General features: G+C 48.9%; 1 protein-coding gene across 7 annotated transcripts in view; it reads left to right on the forward strand.

Moving 5' to 3' along the window:
* The window catches only part of LOC115533322 (plakophilin-4), an 83,479-nt gene that overhangs the window by 59,946 nt on the left and 6,525 nt on the right, over nucleotides 1-17,008 (forward strand). For all 7 annotated transcript variants that reach the window (XM_030343779.1, XM_030343782.1, XM_030343781.1 and 4 more), the window contains 6 exons: nucleotides 1,426-1,639; nucleotides 9,924-10,107; nucleotides 11,072-11,189; nucleotides 12,364-12,555; nucleotides 13,290-13,463; nucleotides 14,611-14,761. In XM_030343779.1, the coding sequence (XP_030199639.1) occupies nucleotides 1,426-1,639; nucleotides 9,924-10,107; nucleotides 11,072-11,189; nucleotides 12,364-12,555; nucleotides 13,290-13,463; nucleotides 14,611-14,761 (1,033 nt within the window). The remainder of the gene's footprint in view (nucleotides 1-1,425; nucleotides 1,640-9,923; nucleotides 10,108-11,071; nucleotides 11,190-12,363; nucleotides 12,556-13,289; nucleotides 13,464-14,610; nucleotides 14,762-17,008) is intronic.

Here is a 17,008-nt window from a genome sequence, read left to right on the forward strand (position 1 = left end):
CTCTCTCTCTCTCTCTCTCTCTCTCTCTCTCTCTCTCTCTCTCTCTCCCTTTCCCTCTCGCTCTCTCTTTCTTTCTATGAATCAATACTCATCTTGCAGTGCTGATGTCCCCCTTTTACAGCCAAGGCCCGCAGTGAAGAGTGTGTGTGTGTGTGTGTGTGTGTGTGTGTGTGCGTGTGTGTCCGTGAGAGCATCACTGGAGCTCCAAGTCCAAAGTTCCGAGAGCCTCTAGTCATTCTGAGATCGGCTTGACATCTGTGCAGTTTCATACAGATATATATATATATATATGTGTATATATATGCTCACTCACTCACTCACCCACTCACTTTGTTTTTTTATCGGTGTAAACAGACCTCCACCATACAAGCCTTTTTTTTCTATTTGTGTCTCAAAAACACAATCCACGGTGGCTATATTTCTATTTCTATATTTTAATGTGGCGTATAATTGAGTACGGCGGTGATTCGATAAGGAAGGTGCAGCCAGCGTCTGCTCGGCCCGGTAGGTGACGAGCCGAGCGTGCTGGCATTAAGTCGATACGGGAGAAAAACCTATTGAGCTGAGCCTGGGGGTCTGACGTCATGCGCTGACCACGAGGCCGGGAGGTTTCTGGAGGTCCTGGGTTCGAATGCCGCCACGTCAATTGCTCTCCTTGGCCGAGACGGACGGTGGACGCTTACGTTAGTACATTTTACATTTTAGGGCGTTAAGCAGACGCTTTTTTCCAAAGCGACTTAAGGAGAAACAATATATCGCTGTCTGGACAGTAAAGATTTTCATAGAAATGCCAAGCACCAATAATTGCTAGGTTAACCCATTCCCGCATACAACAAAGATAGCTAGGATAAGACGCTACACACTGCTAAGTGCCAGTTAAGTGCATACAACACACAATAAGTGCGTAACAGGGCTGTGGGGGGATAAGGGGGAGCTATTCCTAGGGGAACTCTGAAAACAAGTGAGTCTTCTTCAGAGTGGTGAGCGATCAATTAGTAGATCTTGAAATACGTCGCACACAAGAAAACATGCTCGCCCACACACGCGTCCTCTGCGTTCCCACGGTGAAGCCAGGGGGGTCGATGGCTGTCACCTCAGCGCGTCGTTAAAGATCCATCCCACAAACCAAAGGCTGGTCCGCCGCGTTTCAAACGCTTGTAACGATGGGACGGCTTCGACAGGGGGAGGGGCTGCCGAGTGAGCGGTCGTTAGTTTATGGCGCGTGAATTGACGAATGCAGTTTAACGCTCCATGGAAACATCATCGCTCCCATCGCAGAGTACCGACGCGCAAAACACGGGATTCTGCCGAAATCGCCCACGACCAACGCGACCGCCGTAGTGAGCGTGACCGGGCAACCCCACCCCCCACCCCCCTCCCCCAGCCTCCTCCGTAACCAAACCCCCCCCCCCCCCCCCCTTCCAGGTGTGTCGGCTGGGGGGCATCAAGCACCTGGTGGACTTGCTGGACCACAAGGTGCTGGACGTGCAGAAGAACGCGTGTGGCGCCCTGAGGAACTTGGTGTACGGCAAGGCGCTGGACGACAACAAGGCTGCCGTCCGCTCGGCCGGGGGCGTGCCCGCGCTGCTGCGGCTGCTCAGGAAGACGGTGGACGCAGAGGTCAGGGAGCTCGTCACAGGTGAGCCGACTACCGTGTGTGTGGTCGTGTGTGTGTGTGTGTGTGTGTGTGTGTGTGTGCGTGTGTGTGTGTGTGTGTGTGTGTGTGTGTGTGTGTGTGTGTGTGTGTGTGTGTGTGTGTGTGCGTGTGTTTATCTTGTATGCCATTGTGAGGACCTATTTGAGTCAATTGTCTTAACTGCAGTGTAAGCCCTCTTAGCGTGTCGCAGTGGTGTGTGTGTGTGTGTGTGTGTGTGTGTGTGTGTGTGTGTGTGTGTGTGTGTGTGTGTGTGTGTGTGTGTGTGTGTGTGTGTGTGGGCGTGTATATATTATATACCCTATGTATACCGATTCCCCTGACATTATGCTCGCCCCCTGGGAAGCTCAGCGGTGTACTGCTGATCAATCACCACCTCCACCACCTCCTCCACCTCCACCCCCTCCACCCCCCTCCCTCTCTGGGACAGAGTGTACGCGTAGTGTTAGTAGTACACTGCAGCATTCAGCACCACCCGCTCCTTCTCCCCCCACCATGTTGGACACACAGGAGCTCCACCCTTGGATTACTCCACCCTTGGGTTACTCCACCCTTGGGTTACTCCACCCTGGGGTTACTCCACCCTGGGGTTCCTCCACCCTTGGGTTACTCACCCTTATACACACCCTTATTTAGGGTTAAGGCCGGGCGGAACAGAGAGCCTGTGAACAGAGATGAAGCTAAGCTAACAGCTCACTCCTCAGCTGTGGGTGAAGCTAAGCTAACAGCTCACTCTGCTGTGGGTGAAGCTAAGCTAACAGTGCACTCCTCCACTGTGGGGGAAGCTAAGCTAACCGCTCACTCTGCTGTGGATGAAGCTAAGCTAACAGCTCACTCCCCCTGGTGTGGGTGAAGCTAAGCTAACCGCTCACTCCCTGCGCTGTGGGTGAAGTTAAGCTAACAGCTCACTCCGCTGTGGGTGAAGTTAAGCTAACAGCTCACTCTGCTGTGGGTGAAGTTAAGCTAACAGCTCACTCCCTGCGCTGTGGGTGAAGCTAAGCTAACAGCTCACTCCCCCTGGTGTCGTTGAAGCTAAGCTAACAGCTCACTCCCCCTGGTGTGGGTGAAGCTAAGCTAACAGCTCACTCCCTGCGCTGTGGGTGAAGCTAAGCTAACAGCTCACTCCTCCGGCTCCCGTCTCCGTAATGTGATGATCCATGGTGCGTGTCAGTGACTCTGAGGCAGAAAGGCCTCCCTGGTGTGATGAGGTTCAGACCCGGGGTTGCCACACTGTTTGTTGGTCGTTAGCGTCTTAACTTCTCGTCTCATGTTTGATGTGACGGGGCGGGGGAGCCTGACCTAACCCCCCCCCCACGGCCGTTAGGTTGAGCTGCAGCGAGGTTGACCCGCTGTGGAGCCCAAACTAATGTCATCCTTCATTCTGTGGGCTGGTTCTCGACAGTCCACAGAGGAGAGGTTCAGAGGGCTGTGGGTCCGCCCGGTTCTCAGTGTGTGTAGCTGGGTCCTGTGTGTTGTTGTGTGTGTGTAGCTTGGGTCCTGTGTGTCGTTGTGTGTGTGTAGCTTGGGTCCTGTGTGTCGTTGTGTGTGTGTAGTTTGGGTCCTGTGTGTTGTTGTGTGTGTGTAGCTTGGGTCCTGTTTGCTTTGTGTGTGTAGCTTGGATCCTGTGTGTCGTTGTGTGTGTGTAGCTTGGGTCCTGTGTGTTGTTGTGTGTGTGTAGCTTGGATCCTGTGTGTTGTTGTGTGTGTGTAGCTTGGGTCCTGTGTGTTGTTGTGTGTGTGTAGCTTGGGTCCTGTGTGTCTTTGTGTGTGTGTAGCTTGGGTCCTGAGTGTCGTTGGGTGTGTGTCGTTGTGTGTGTGTTGTTGTGTGTTCGCTCTGAGCTCTGAGCTCTGCAAACAGCCGATGAATCCATGTTGGTTGGTTCGGGGCGTGGAGCAGAAAGGAGCCGGCCAAGATGTTTGGCTCGCAGGTGGCTGAGTCAGCCATTCAGTACACGCGCGCGCAGTCACGCACGTGCATACACACAGACTCATACCGACACCTACCGACGCACACACACACACACACACGCATGCACACACACACACGTACACCCACACAACCTCCACCCCTCCCTAACACACACATGAACACACTCACGCGTTTGCACACAAACAGACACACACAACTTCCACCCCTAGCCTTAATCGCACACATGAACACACACGCACACAAACACAACCCGCCCATCCCCCTCTGCAATGGTTTCAGTTCCCATCCCTCCGCCCTGAAGGTAAACGTCGGGCTGCAGAGGGCTGTAGCACCACAGCTCTGTGTGTGGTGGGGCCGCGTCCGTCTCCCCTCTCTCTGCCCCGGTCAGCGCAGCCCTGGAGCGTCTCCGAGGCGCGCCAGCGTTCAGCTCAGAGCTTTGTGCTGGTTTTAGTTTGAAGGAAAGAAGGGGAAAACGGCTGTTTAGTGGATAAAGCTCTTCCGACCAGAGAGCAAACGGGCGGTGATCCGGAATGTTCTCATCGTGCGTTTGATCGCAGCACAGGGTCAGCGAAGCTCAAGATCGCACATCTCCTCTCCCCTTTCAATTAAAAGCAAAGCGAGCCGAAAGGACGACTGGTTAAGAGGCTTTTAACACGGGCGCCATCGCCTCGCTCGTCAAGCACGCTGGAAGCTGCTGTGGCTAATTGGTGGACGGGGCCCTGGGTTCAGCGGCCCTAGGGAGCTCTGAGTCGGTGTCTCCGCCAGGTAATCACCGCCGATGAAGACATTGCAGACAAAGACCTTCTCAGCAGGGCGCCCCCACCCCCCATCGCCTCAAACCAGTCCGCTAATTGGAACACAGAAAGGACTCCCAGCGTCTCTGTTCGCCCTTTTAAGATAATCCACATAAAACACTGTGGCTGCCTTTTGAGTTAAAAAACGAATGAAAATACTGTGGCCCCATTTTAGTTGAAAACATCATGCAACGCTGTGATCCCCTTTTTAGTTAAAAACAACCTAAATCACTGTGGCCCCATTTTAGTTGAAAACAATATGCAACAATATACTACTTTATTGGAAGACAGTGAAACTGCAGTATAACTTGAGAGCCGTTAAATTTGGTTGCTCTTTCTGCTGCCGTTCTTTGTGGCCGGCGATGATCTCTTCATCTGCACCGTGTTGACGCCAGGGACACCAGGGCACAAACACACACACATACACACACACACACACACACACACACACACGCACACGCACACGCACACACACACAGAAAGAACTCCCAGTATCTCTGTTCGCCCTTTTAAGATAATCCACTTAAAACACTGTGGCTGCCTTAAAGTTAAAAACGAATGAAAATACTGTGACCCCATTTTAGTTGAAAACATCATGCAACACTGTGATCCCCTTTTTAGTTAAAAACAACCTAAATCACTGTGGCCCCATTTTAGTTGAAAACAATATACAACACTGTGGCCCCCTTTTTTAGCTAAAAACTACGTAAAAAAAACTTGGCCCCTCTTTTAGGACAAAACTACATCAAACACTGGTCCCAATTTAGTTAAAACTGACATAAAAAATATGTAGGCCCCATTTAGTTAAAAAATACATACAAAACCGTGGTCCCCTTTTAGTTAAAAAACAACATAAAGTTTGGCCCCCATTTAGATAAAATCAAACACTGGCCCCAATTTACTTAAAACAATTGTCTGGGAACTTTAGATACAGGTCGGTAAGGAGCAGCGAGGTGTTAAGGGGGCGCTAGGATGCCAGGTAGACTGAGGACATTGGGGATCGAACAAAGAACCTTTAGAAGTCAAACAACCTAGACCTTAGTGGACCATCCTGCCCCCCCTGCTGTGAGCAACCTGTGCCCTCTTTTAGGTCCCCTCATGGCATTTAAGTGCATTGCCCTGCCTCTGCTAGTAACAGCTGCTGCACATGCGACCCTTGACCTGCCTCTGGAGTTAGGGGCCAGAGTCTCTCGACGTTGGGACCGCTATGTCCCCTGAACACGAGCCATAACCGGTGTTAAACCGGCTTCGACCGGAGCGGGTCCGAGCTGTGCAGCTTTCTGTTTGCGTTTGTGGCGACACACACACACAAACATTGTGGTTGTGCTGATTCCACGTGGGAGCTGTCCGGTTGTTTTAGTCTTGTTTTTAACTGCGAGCGAGACCATGTTTGACTATGAGACGCACGGCAAACATTGGGTTGTTTGTGTTCAAAGGATTGAAAAAGGTCTCTTTGGATGAGACTCAAACCAGACACGGATGGTACTCTCGTCGACCCCTGAACCCTGACTCTAACCGACCCGGACACATGGAGGGCTGCTTTGGTTAGATTGTTATCCGTTTTCTCCCCCAGGAAATCGTCGTCATGATCCATCTATCTTGTGTTATACATTATCTAGCTAATGATAGTGTAATTAATGTGGTCCATTGACGCAATGTCAACATTAGTCTGAGAGGTAATATGAGGTCGTGAGTTAATCATTTCCGAGAGTTTGTATCTGCAGTACATCTGCAGTTTATTCCCTCCAGAAAGAATTTAACTCGTAAAACAACGAAGGCCGACAGTTCACTTTGAATATAGGAGAACCCAGCCTCGTAAATCCCCTTCCCTCGTTGTTTTCAACCAAATATAAGGACCAATCTTCAATGTATGATAAGACAGATGGATAGCCGTCTGAGGTCAACCAGTTCCAACAAGTTCCATTTTGGACCCCACCCTAGTGAGTCCAGACTGACGGACCTGAAGACCTCATCAGTTTCTCCCAGTGCACTCCAGCCCCCCACTAATACCAGCAGGTACCATGAAGAAAGTCATTCCACGGGCTGAAGGAGACTAATGGAGCAATATAGGCTTCATCTGGGTCAGGGGGCTGGACCTTCATCTTCATCACTGACTCATCGACTCTCCATCTGTCTGTCTGTCTGTCCTTCTATCTGTCTGCCGCTCCGTCTTTCTTTCTGTCATTCTGTCTGTCTGCACTTCTGTCTGTCCTTTTGTCTGTCTGTCCTTCTATCTTTCTTTCTGTATGTCTGTCTGTCGGTCATTTTACCCGTCTTTCTGTCCTAGTCTCTGTCTGTCTGTGTGTGTATCGCTGTCTGTCTGTCTGTCTGTCTGTGTGTGTATCGCTGTCTGTCTGTCTGTCTGTCTGTCTGTCTGTCTGTCTGTCTGTCTGTTTATCGCTCTCTGTCTGTCTGTCTGTCTGTCCGTCTGTCTGTCTGTCTGTCTGTCTGTCTGTCTGTCTGTCTGTCTGTTTTACTCTATTTCTCTCTCTGTCTCTTATTTTGCCATTCTAGAAGTGTTCCTAACAGAACCGATTCATGACCATTCATCAAAGGTATCACATTGTGAGACATTTTTCATATACAGATGACATTTATGGTAATACCAGTGTCACGCCCGGGTTGTATTTTAGGCTTTATCTTCCCATTCAAATCCAGATGAGATATTAAATATTAGAATGTAATACTTTATTGGAAGACAGTGAAACTGCAGTATAACTTGAGAGCCGTTAAATTTGGTTGCTCTTTCTGCTGCCGTTCTTTGTGGCCGGCGATGATCTCTTCATCTGCACCGTGTTGACGCCAGGGACACCAAGGCACACACGCACACACACACACACACACACACACACACACACACACCACACACACACACACACACACACACACACACACACACGCTGGGAACCAAGAAGCACGTCCCTGGGCAGAGAAACACAAGCACAAACATACACACACGCACACACACACAGACGCAAAAACATTTGCTCAGACTGTCAGACTTTACTCATGGCACTGCTGAGGTGGCATGGCTGACGCACGCACACACACACACACACGCATACACACACACACACACACACACACACACACACACACACACACACACACACACACACACACACACACACACACACACAGAGACATAGACTTCACTATACAAACATAATGCATGTTTACTTAATGTTGCCTCCGGAAGGGAGGTTGTTTCTACAAACAGATTATACAACATATGGGGGGGGGGGGATTCTGCTGTGTCTATAGTGTACAGAGAAGACTGGGGTTTGCTTGTATGTGTATATATATGTGTGTATGTGATTGTGTGGTGGTACGTTTGTGTGTGTGTATGCAGGTTTCTTTAAATCACATTAGTAGATCAATTCAAGGGCAGTTTCCCCCAAAGAGACCCAAAGAGAGAGAGAGAGAGAGGGAAATAACAGCAGTGGAGAAACTAGCAAAACACTACACGGCTGCTCCACGTTACTGCTCACACTTCTGAAATGTTTTGATTGAAATTAATCCCAGCTAAGAGAGAGGGAGGGAGGGAGAGGGAGAGAGCAGGAGGGAGAGCAAGAGAATGAGAGAAGGAGAGAGAGAGAGGGAGAGAGAGAGAGAGGGAGAGAGCAGGAGGGAGAGAGAGAGAGAGAGCGAGAGGGAGAGCGAGAGAGCAGGAGGGAGAGCGAGAGAATGAGAGAGAGAGGGAGGGGGGAGGGGGAGCAAGAGAGAAGGAGAGAGAAAGTGAGTAAGAGAGAGAGAGAGAGTGATGGAGAGAGAGAGAGACGGAGAGAGAGGGGGGAGGTTGAGCAACAGAGAAGGAGAGAGAAAGTAAGAGGGAGAGAGATGGAGCAAGAGAGAGGGAGAGGGAGGGAGGTGAAGTGCGGGAGGAGTGAGCGAGCAGGCAAAGAGAGAGAGTGTGATGCTAGCATCTGGGCACGTAGCCGTACAAACCGCCCTGGCACGCTGAGATAAAGAGCAGTGTTTAATACCAGAGCGAGCGGCTGCCTCTCCGCGCCCCTATGTGCCGTTCGTCTGCGCTCTTTACAGAAATAATGACGAGGGATCACAAGTTTGCTGACCTCATTAAACACTTTTTTTCCCCCATTCCCGAAAGGCTGTGAAAAGGCCTTTGATGAAGTGCAAAAAAAAAAAATGGATCAGGAAGAATGAAAGAGCTGTCTGCTTAATGACCGCTGGCGTTCGTGTGTTTTACCAACAAAGAAACGCAACGTTTAGCACTGGCACTGCGACTGACTCGCGGCCCGCGGCTCGCATTAGACAGACCATAATAAGCTATAACGCTGGCTTATTTAAACAAAGGCATAGTGGGCAGCATAGGCAGAACAAATACTAGTATGGATACAAAGAGCGTACTGAGGCTTCCGGAAAGCAATTATAGCATTCCACAGCAAGCATCCATACGTGAAGGTTTACTCAGAGTCCAGCCGCAGCCCGGCTGGTTCGGGCGTCTGATGGTGTTTATTTATTTAGGTCCAATAAGTTTGTCACAATTAAAGAGTGGCGACAATTGCAATAGACAGTGTGCTTAACCAAGAACAAAACTTGGGTACACACGCCGTAAGCACACACAAACGCGCGCACAAACACGCAGCCACAGACAGACAGACAGACAGAAAGACACACATGCACGCAAGCACACACACGCGCACACACACACACACACACACACACACACACACACACACACACACACACACACGCGCAGACATGCCTGCCTCCATAGATTAATGTCATGTGTAACAATTCCAGGTGACAACGTGTTTTGTGACACGGCCTACCGCCGACCTCGCCACGTGGGAAACGTTGAATTCAAACAACAGGCTGCATGCTGGGTAATCTCCCATCGACCCTCCCTCAGATGCCGCAGCGAAGGCTTCCTGTGTCGCTTACGGTTACCATGAGTGCCGCTGAACTTTCTGTGACGCTTATGGGAACGTCGGGAAGGCCGTTCGTTAGTCTGCGTTAGTCTGTGTTACCCCGAGCCGCGTGTGAGCTTTCAAGCGTCGCTCCTCTCTCACCCGACGGCTCCCTGAGAGGTGTTTACCGTACAACGGATCTGATTTGAATGCCGGAGAATTCCTCCCGGAACATGCACATGCACATCCCGTCGCCGTTCAGTGTGTGTGTGTGTGTGTGTGTGTGTGTGTGTGTGTGTGTGTGAGTTTTCCCAGCCAACATAGTTGTTAGCGGGGGATTCCTGTGTGTCACTGTAACTGCAAACGACAGCCGACAGCAATGTGTGAAGGTGGCGGTTGCAGGAGACATGATTTGACGCGTTTGTGTGTTTGTGTGTGTGTGTGTGTGTGTGTGTGTGTGTGTGCGGGTGGGTGGGTGGGTGTGTGCGTGCGCCTGTGCGTGTGTGTATATCTCTGTCGGTCTCTATATGTGTGTGTATGCGTGTGTGTGTCATGGGTGTGTGTGTGTGAGTCTCCAAATCTGTGTGTGTGCGTGTGTCATCATGGGTGTGTGTGTGCGTCTCTAAATCTGTGTGTGCGTGCGTGTGTGTGTGTGTGTTTTTGCTGCCCCAGGCGTGCTGTGGAACCTGTCGTCATGTGACGCTGTGAAGATGACAATCATCCGGGACGCCTTAACCACCATGACCAACACTGTGATCATCCCCCACTCCGGGTGGAGCAGCTCCACCTTCGACGACGACCACAAGCTCAAGTTCCACACTTCTCTGGTGCTCAGGAACACCACCGGCTGCCTCAGGTAACACCACCCCCCCACCACCATGACTACATTACCTCCGCCACCACCGTTACCTCATAACAACCACCATCACCACTGCTCCACCTCCCAACACCACCACTAGTCCATCACCACCACTAACGCCGCCGTAAACACACGACTGAGCTGAGCACCACCGCCACCTAGTGGTGGATAGCGGGCACTACACCTTGATGCTGCCGAAGCAGCTACTGCATAGGCAAGCTGCTTTGCATAAGTCCACAAAGAACCTCAAATCCAATAAGCTTACACATTATAAGAGGGATAAGGTCAGATGTACTTCATTCATCAAACACAGCAAAGGTGTGTAGTGTGTGTGTGTGTTGCATACAGCCCCTTAACACAAATCGTAAAGTAGTAGGAAATGTAAAATAGGGATATGCAGAGAAATACTAAAATAACACAGAAAATCGATTGTGTGTCTATGTAGTCCAAATATTCTACAGGATGGCGAGGCATATTTAATGCGTACGTTGATGTTGTTAAAGGTTGGCTGTGCAGTACGTAGTTGAAACGCGTGGCCTGGATGTCCTTCTGTGTACTGTTTTGAAGCCGTGGCGTTTTAATAGCCGGTGTTTAGAGTCTGTGGTTCCAGTCCGCTCTTACCGCCTGTTGCTTTGAAGAGCCGCTGGGAAGCGCTGCCTCTAATTGGTGACACCCAGTGGAACTCAATGCGCACGTGCGCGCGTGTGTGTGTGTGTGTGTGCGTGTGTGTTCATGCGTATGTGTTGTCAAGTGTGTGTTTGTGTGTGCAAACTCACATCCACATTTAATATGCATTCATAAATTCATCATATCTTCAGTAAGTTCACATGCATTCATGCGTTTCGGTCTTACACACACATAACGTGTGTGTGTGCCTCTCTGTCTCTGTCTCTCTCTCTCTTGTTTGTGCGTGTGGCTGTGTGTTTGTGCCTCTCTAATTGTGTGCGTGTGTGTCTGACAGGAACCTGAGCTCTGCGGGGGAGGAGGCCAGGAAGCAGCTGCGTACGTGTGAAGGGCTCGTGGACTCCCTGCTCTACGTCATCAAGGCCTGCGTTAACACCTCCGACTTCGACAGCAAGGTAAACAAATACACACACACACACGCGCAAAATCTTACCAATGCTTGTTTACGACACCATGAGTCCAACTCCTTTGCCGAGAACCTTCTATTTCATAAGCTCAGTCAGCCCTGCCCGCGTGCCGTTGAGCCCCCACGCCAAAGATCAGTGACCTGCTGTAGCATGCAGCACTGCGGTCTCCCAAAGTTACCATGGAGATGGAAATGCGGTGGATCGTGGCCCATGATCTCTGCCCGGTGTGATTAGTACGCTTCCCATCCTCTGGGACTACGCCCACTCCTTATCGTATATTTGACTGTCTATCAAAGACCCTTTTCATCGTCGTGTTTGGGTCACCTGTCAGTTCCGTCATAGACAATCAAACTGTTCTGGTCTGGTCACTCTGCACTCTGCACACATCTCACTCTGCACACACTGCCAGAGAAAGGAAATCTTAGTCCGGCCTCACATTCCGCACTTCTCGACAAACGGTCGACAAGCAAGCAGTGTGCACTGCTTGCTTGTCGAGTGCACTGACTGTTATGCCTCGACTGCTCGACAAGATGTGATACGGTCCGATTCACAGTATTTACATCCACTGATGTTTGGGATCACTGCTGTTGCCAGTGTGTGTTTATGTTCAGTGTTTTGTCTTGGGTTGTATTTTCTATTTAATGAATGATATGTATGATAAAAGTAAAATGCTTCTCCACTCCTTGTGCTTTTGTCTTAACTGGAATGAAATTTGCCTCTGTGATTAATAATTACTGTAGTTAACATTGTGATTAATACACTACCAGTTGTTAGGAGTCATAAACCGAAAACGAAACAAAGCTGGAACTTGACTTAGGTAGACTATTGACTCTCTGTCTCTCTCACTATCGCTCTCTTTCTTTCTTTCTTTCTTTCTTTCTTTCTTTCTTTCTTTCTTTCTCTCTTTCTTTCTTTCTTTCTTTCTTTCTTTCTTTCTTTCTTTCTTTCTTTCTTTCTTTCTCTCTTTCTTTCTTCTTTCTTTCTTTCTTTCTTTCTTTCTTTCTTTCTTTCTTTCTTTCTTTCTTTCTTTCTTTCTTTCTTTCTTTCTGTCTTTCTTCTTTCCTTCTTTCTCTCTTTCTTTCTTTCTTTCTTTCTCTCTTTCTTTCTTTCTTTCTTTCCTTCTCATCTATCTCTCTCCTTCTCCCCCTCTCCCCCCCCCCAGATCGTGGAGAACTGTATCTGCACCCTGAGGAACCTGTCGTACCGCCTGGAGCTGGAGATGCCCCCGTCGCGGCTGCTGGGGGGCCAGGAGCTGGCCGGTCTGCTGGACGGGGAGACGGCCGACCTGGAGACGGACTCCAGCTGCTGGGGCCGCAAGAAGAAGAGGAAGAAGAGGAGCCTGCAGGAGGACACGGTGAAGAGAGCCAGCTGCACGCGCACACTAAAGCATGCACATGTACACAAATACACACATGGATACACACACATATACACACACATAAACACACACGTACGCACCCGCGCATACACACACACACACACACATATACAGTACACACACACATACACGCAGGCATACACACACACACACACACACAACCATGCAGGCGTGCATACAAACACACATACATCCACACACTTCCACGCAGGCATACACACACTCACATACACAAATCCACACAGGCGCACACACATGCACACTCCATACGCACACACACAAACAAAACACATACCCCTATCCCATTTTAATGTCACGTGTAATGATTGCCTTCTCCTGAGAAAATGTCTAGTTTGTCAAGTCGTTTTCTCCTTGTCGTTTTCAAGAGGTACACAACACGCGCACACACCTTATTCGGTGACTGCACCATGTGAAGAGATGGTTTGTTCATAACAATTAATATAGTTTATTGTAGGTTTTTCATAGTCATTATTCAAGTGGTACACACACACACACACACACACACACACACACACACACACACACACCACACACACACACACACACACACACACACACATCACAAACCGTTTTTTTTTACATTATGGTCACACACAATCAATATAGCATCCCCTTAGAGATAACAACTGGGTCGATTGATTAATTGATTCATGTATTAATCCATGCGTTTGTGTGTTCTGCGCGGGCAGTGGGACGGCGTGGGGCCCATCCCCGGCTTCTCCAAGCCCCCCCAGGGGGCTGAGATGCTGTGGCACCCTGCGGTGGTGAAGCCCTACCTCACCCTGCTGGCCGAGAGCTCCAACCCCGCCACCCTGGAGGGGGCGGCCGGCTCCCTGCAGAACCTCTCCGCGGGCCACTGGAAGGTGGGACACCCTCCTCCGCCTCCACCCCTCTCACTCCTCCCTCCTCCACCTCTCTCTCGCTGGGCCCCTTGGGTCGCTCCACTTTTAAACCCCCCAGCCACAGGAGCAAGTCTAGTACATTCAGTACGAACACCCCCACCTAAAGGAACAGCCTTAACCGTTTAGGATAAACGACCCCACCCACAGGAGCAAGTCTAGTACATTTAGTACAAACACCCCCACCTAAAGGAACAAGTCTAGTACATTTAGTACAAACACCCCATCTAAAGGACCAAGTCTAGTACATTTAGTACAAGCACCCCATCTAAAGGAACAAGTCTAGTACATTTAGTACAAACACCCCATCTAAAGGACCAAGTCTAGTACATTTAGTACAAACACCCCCATCTAAAGGAACAAGTCTAGTACATTTAGTACAAACACCCCATCTAAAGGAACAAGTCTAGTACATTTAGTACAAACACCCCCATCTAAAGGAACAAGTTGAGTCTGTTTCGTATATAAACACCACCCAGAGGAACAATTCTCGTCCATTGAGTCTGTATAGCCACACGTGTAGCGAATGAACACATGGGATGCTTGCCCATGTCTGCCACGTGTTTAGGCCTAAAAAATGTTTTTGCTTGGTTCCGGTTTCCAACCGTTTTTTTTGGTACAGCACCTCTTCATTCTGGATGAGCGAATTTTCTAGTTTTTAAATGAAAACAACCTAACTATCATTCGCTGCCGCTGGAAAAATAAAATAAAAAATTAAGTAAATTCCCTACCTACCCATGACCTCAAATGACAACCAACAGGAACCAAACTTTTTTTTTTTTAGGCCTTAGAGTGTATGGCTGTAGCGTAGCACCGGTACACTGTGGTTTCTCTCACAGTGTCTGCTGGGTCAAATAAATCAAGCTTATCTCCTCCCTCTCGTCATCAGGGGAGCTGACGTCAGCTCTGTGTTCTTACAGCCGTGCGCAATAAAGATGGTTTATATACTTTGAATACATTGAATTTACACCAATTTACACCTCATTTCCCAAACGTTCAATGGTTCCTTTGATTTACCTTTGAGTGCTTTAACCTTTAACCTGTGTCTTTCTCCTATGTGTGTGCGCGTGTTTGTGTGTCTGTGTGTGTCTGTGTGCGTGTGTGTGAGCAGTTTGCGTCGTACATCCGCGCGGCGGTGCGTAAGGAGAAGGGTCTGCCCATCCTGGTGGAGCTCCTGAGGATGGACAACGACCGCGTGGTCTGCTCCGTGGCCACGGCCCTCCGCAACATGGCCCTGGACGTCCGCAACAAGGAGCTCATCGGTGCGACACCACCCGGCTACACCTGCCAAACACGCCGTCAACTTACACCGTCAGACCACATTGTCACACTGAACCTTCAAACTACTCCGTCATGCTACACCGTAACACTAAACCTTCAAACTACACCGTCACGCTACACGTAACACTAAACCTTCAAACTACACCGTCACACTAAACCTTCAAACTACACCGTCACGCTACACGTAACACTAAACCTTCAAACTACACCGTCACACTAAACCTTCAAACTACACCGTCACACTACACGTAACACTAAACCTTCAAACTACACCGTTACACTACACCGTAACACTAACCCTTCAAACTATACGTCACACTACAACGTAACACTTAAACTTCAAGCTACACTGTCAAACTACACTGTCACACTACTATGTCACGCTTCCCCTTCTAACTACACCTTCAAACTACACCTCCAAACTAAGCCTTTTTTACTATACCAGCAAACACCTTCAACTTTTATCTACTTACTAGACCTTCAGATAACACGTCAAACTACACAGTCAAACTGCACCTTCAATCATCAAACTACATATTCAAGGTAGACGATTAAACTGCACCATCAAACTGCACCATCAAGCTACACCATCAAGCTACACCATCAAGCTACACCATCAAGCTACACTTTCAAACTAGACCATCAAACTAGATGATGAAACCACACAATTAAACCACATCATCAAACTACACCATCAAACTACAGCATTGAAATACACCTTCAAACTAAATCTTAGTCCCTCTTAGTCCCTAAACTAACCCATCAAGCTAAACCATCAAACTGCCCCCTGCCCTTCCAGGATGCAGGGGGCAAGCCTGGTCTAGTGATCAGATAAGATCAGATGGAAGTGCACCCAGTAGCCCGATCTACCTTGTAGAAGAAGCCCTCCCTCTTCCTACAGCCTTAATGAAGTGTTTCTATTTCCTGTGAGTCAGCGTCTACTAAATGATTAAACAGTCGTAGTATACGACCATAGTATCACACACGTCCACGAAGCTGCTGCTTGTCGCTCGGCCCGCAGTCTACATATTTATCTTGGAGAGGTTAGACACTGAATGTAGTTTTTCATTAGTGGGTTCCAGTGTTGCTGACGATGGTGGCTTCGGTTATGCCTGGGGGATGTTGAGGTTTGCAGGTTTAATGTGTGAATGGGTACGATTCAGTTAAATGGAAGGGTAAGTCGATAGGGCTGGATCATGTTTGTAGAAGACGGAAAGGGATAGTGGTTCTGTTGTGTTAGTGCAAATACAGTCATCTGACTCCTCAAAGTTAGGTCTGATCTCTTTACGTGTGTAGAGAACATCCATGTGGTCGAATGAACCACACTAGGTTCTGGAAATAGGAGAACACGAGAGTCCCATTGTGTCTGTACTAGAACATATTGCTAAATATATATATAAAACAAAAACCCTCTTGTCTATTGCACAAACAAACAAAACCTGTTTTCAGTTATAGTCGACAAAAACCACTGAATGCCCACTATTCAATATGCAAGTTGAATCGGTTCCAGCTATTTCCAAAAAGTATTTCAATTGTTTCATGAAAACCGGCTCACTAGAGTGTTTTTATGTGCTGCTCGTGGTGTAGAATTAATGAGAAGTCTGAGGTGTGGCTTGGCATGCACTCACGCCTGTAGGCAGAGCTGTGTGTGAGTGCATGTGTGTGTGTGTGTGTGTGTGTGTGTGTGTGTGTGTGTGTGTGTGTTGGGGGTCTGCGGGGTGCATACTAAGACCTTGCAGGATCAACTCGGTGGGACTCAGAGTAAGGCGAGCGGGGTAGAGCGGGGTTTATATAATGTCAGCATATGCAGATTCCCAGGGACAGGAAAGCAATGTCAAAAAAAAACAATGGTGGGCTAAGCCAGAATCTGAATAAAAGCGTCATTATTGAAAGCACACATTATGGTCCCGGTCACCTGGGGGTGGCGCTCCCTAATGCATTATGTAACGCGCACAAAACATTAGTAGTGAGTGTCTGTCCACCCCCACAGGGCTCAACGGCCGCATGCACCCCCACACCTCCTCATCTCTGGTGACTTTACCTTTTAGTGGATCTAGTGTGAAACAGGACTTCACCTTTTGGTGCACTAACAGGACTTTATCTTTTGGTGGATCTAGTGGACTAGCATGACTTTACCTTTTAGTGGATCTAGTGCACTAGCATGACTTTACCTTTTAGTGGATCTAGTGGACTAGCATGACTTTACCTTTTAGTGGATCTAGTGCACT

This window comes from Gadus morhua, chromosome 20, assembly GCF_902167405.1.
Source record: "Gadus morhua chromosome 20, gadMor3.0, whole genome shotgun sequence".
Lineage (NCBI taxonomy): Eukaryota > Metazoa > Chordata > Actinopteri > Gadiformes > Gadidae > Gadus > Gadus morhua.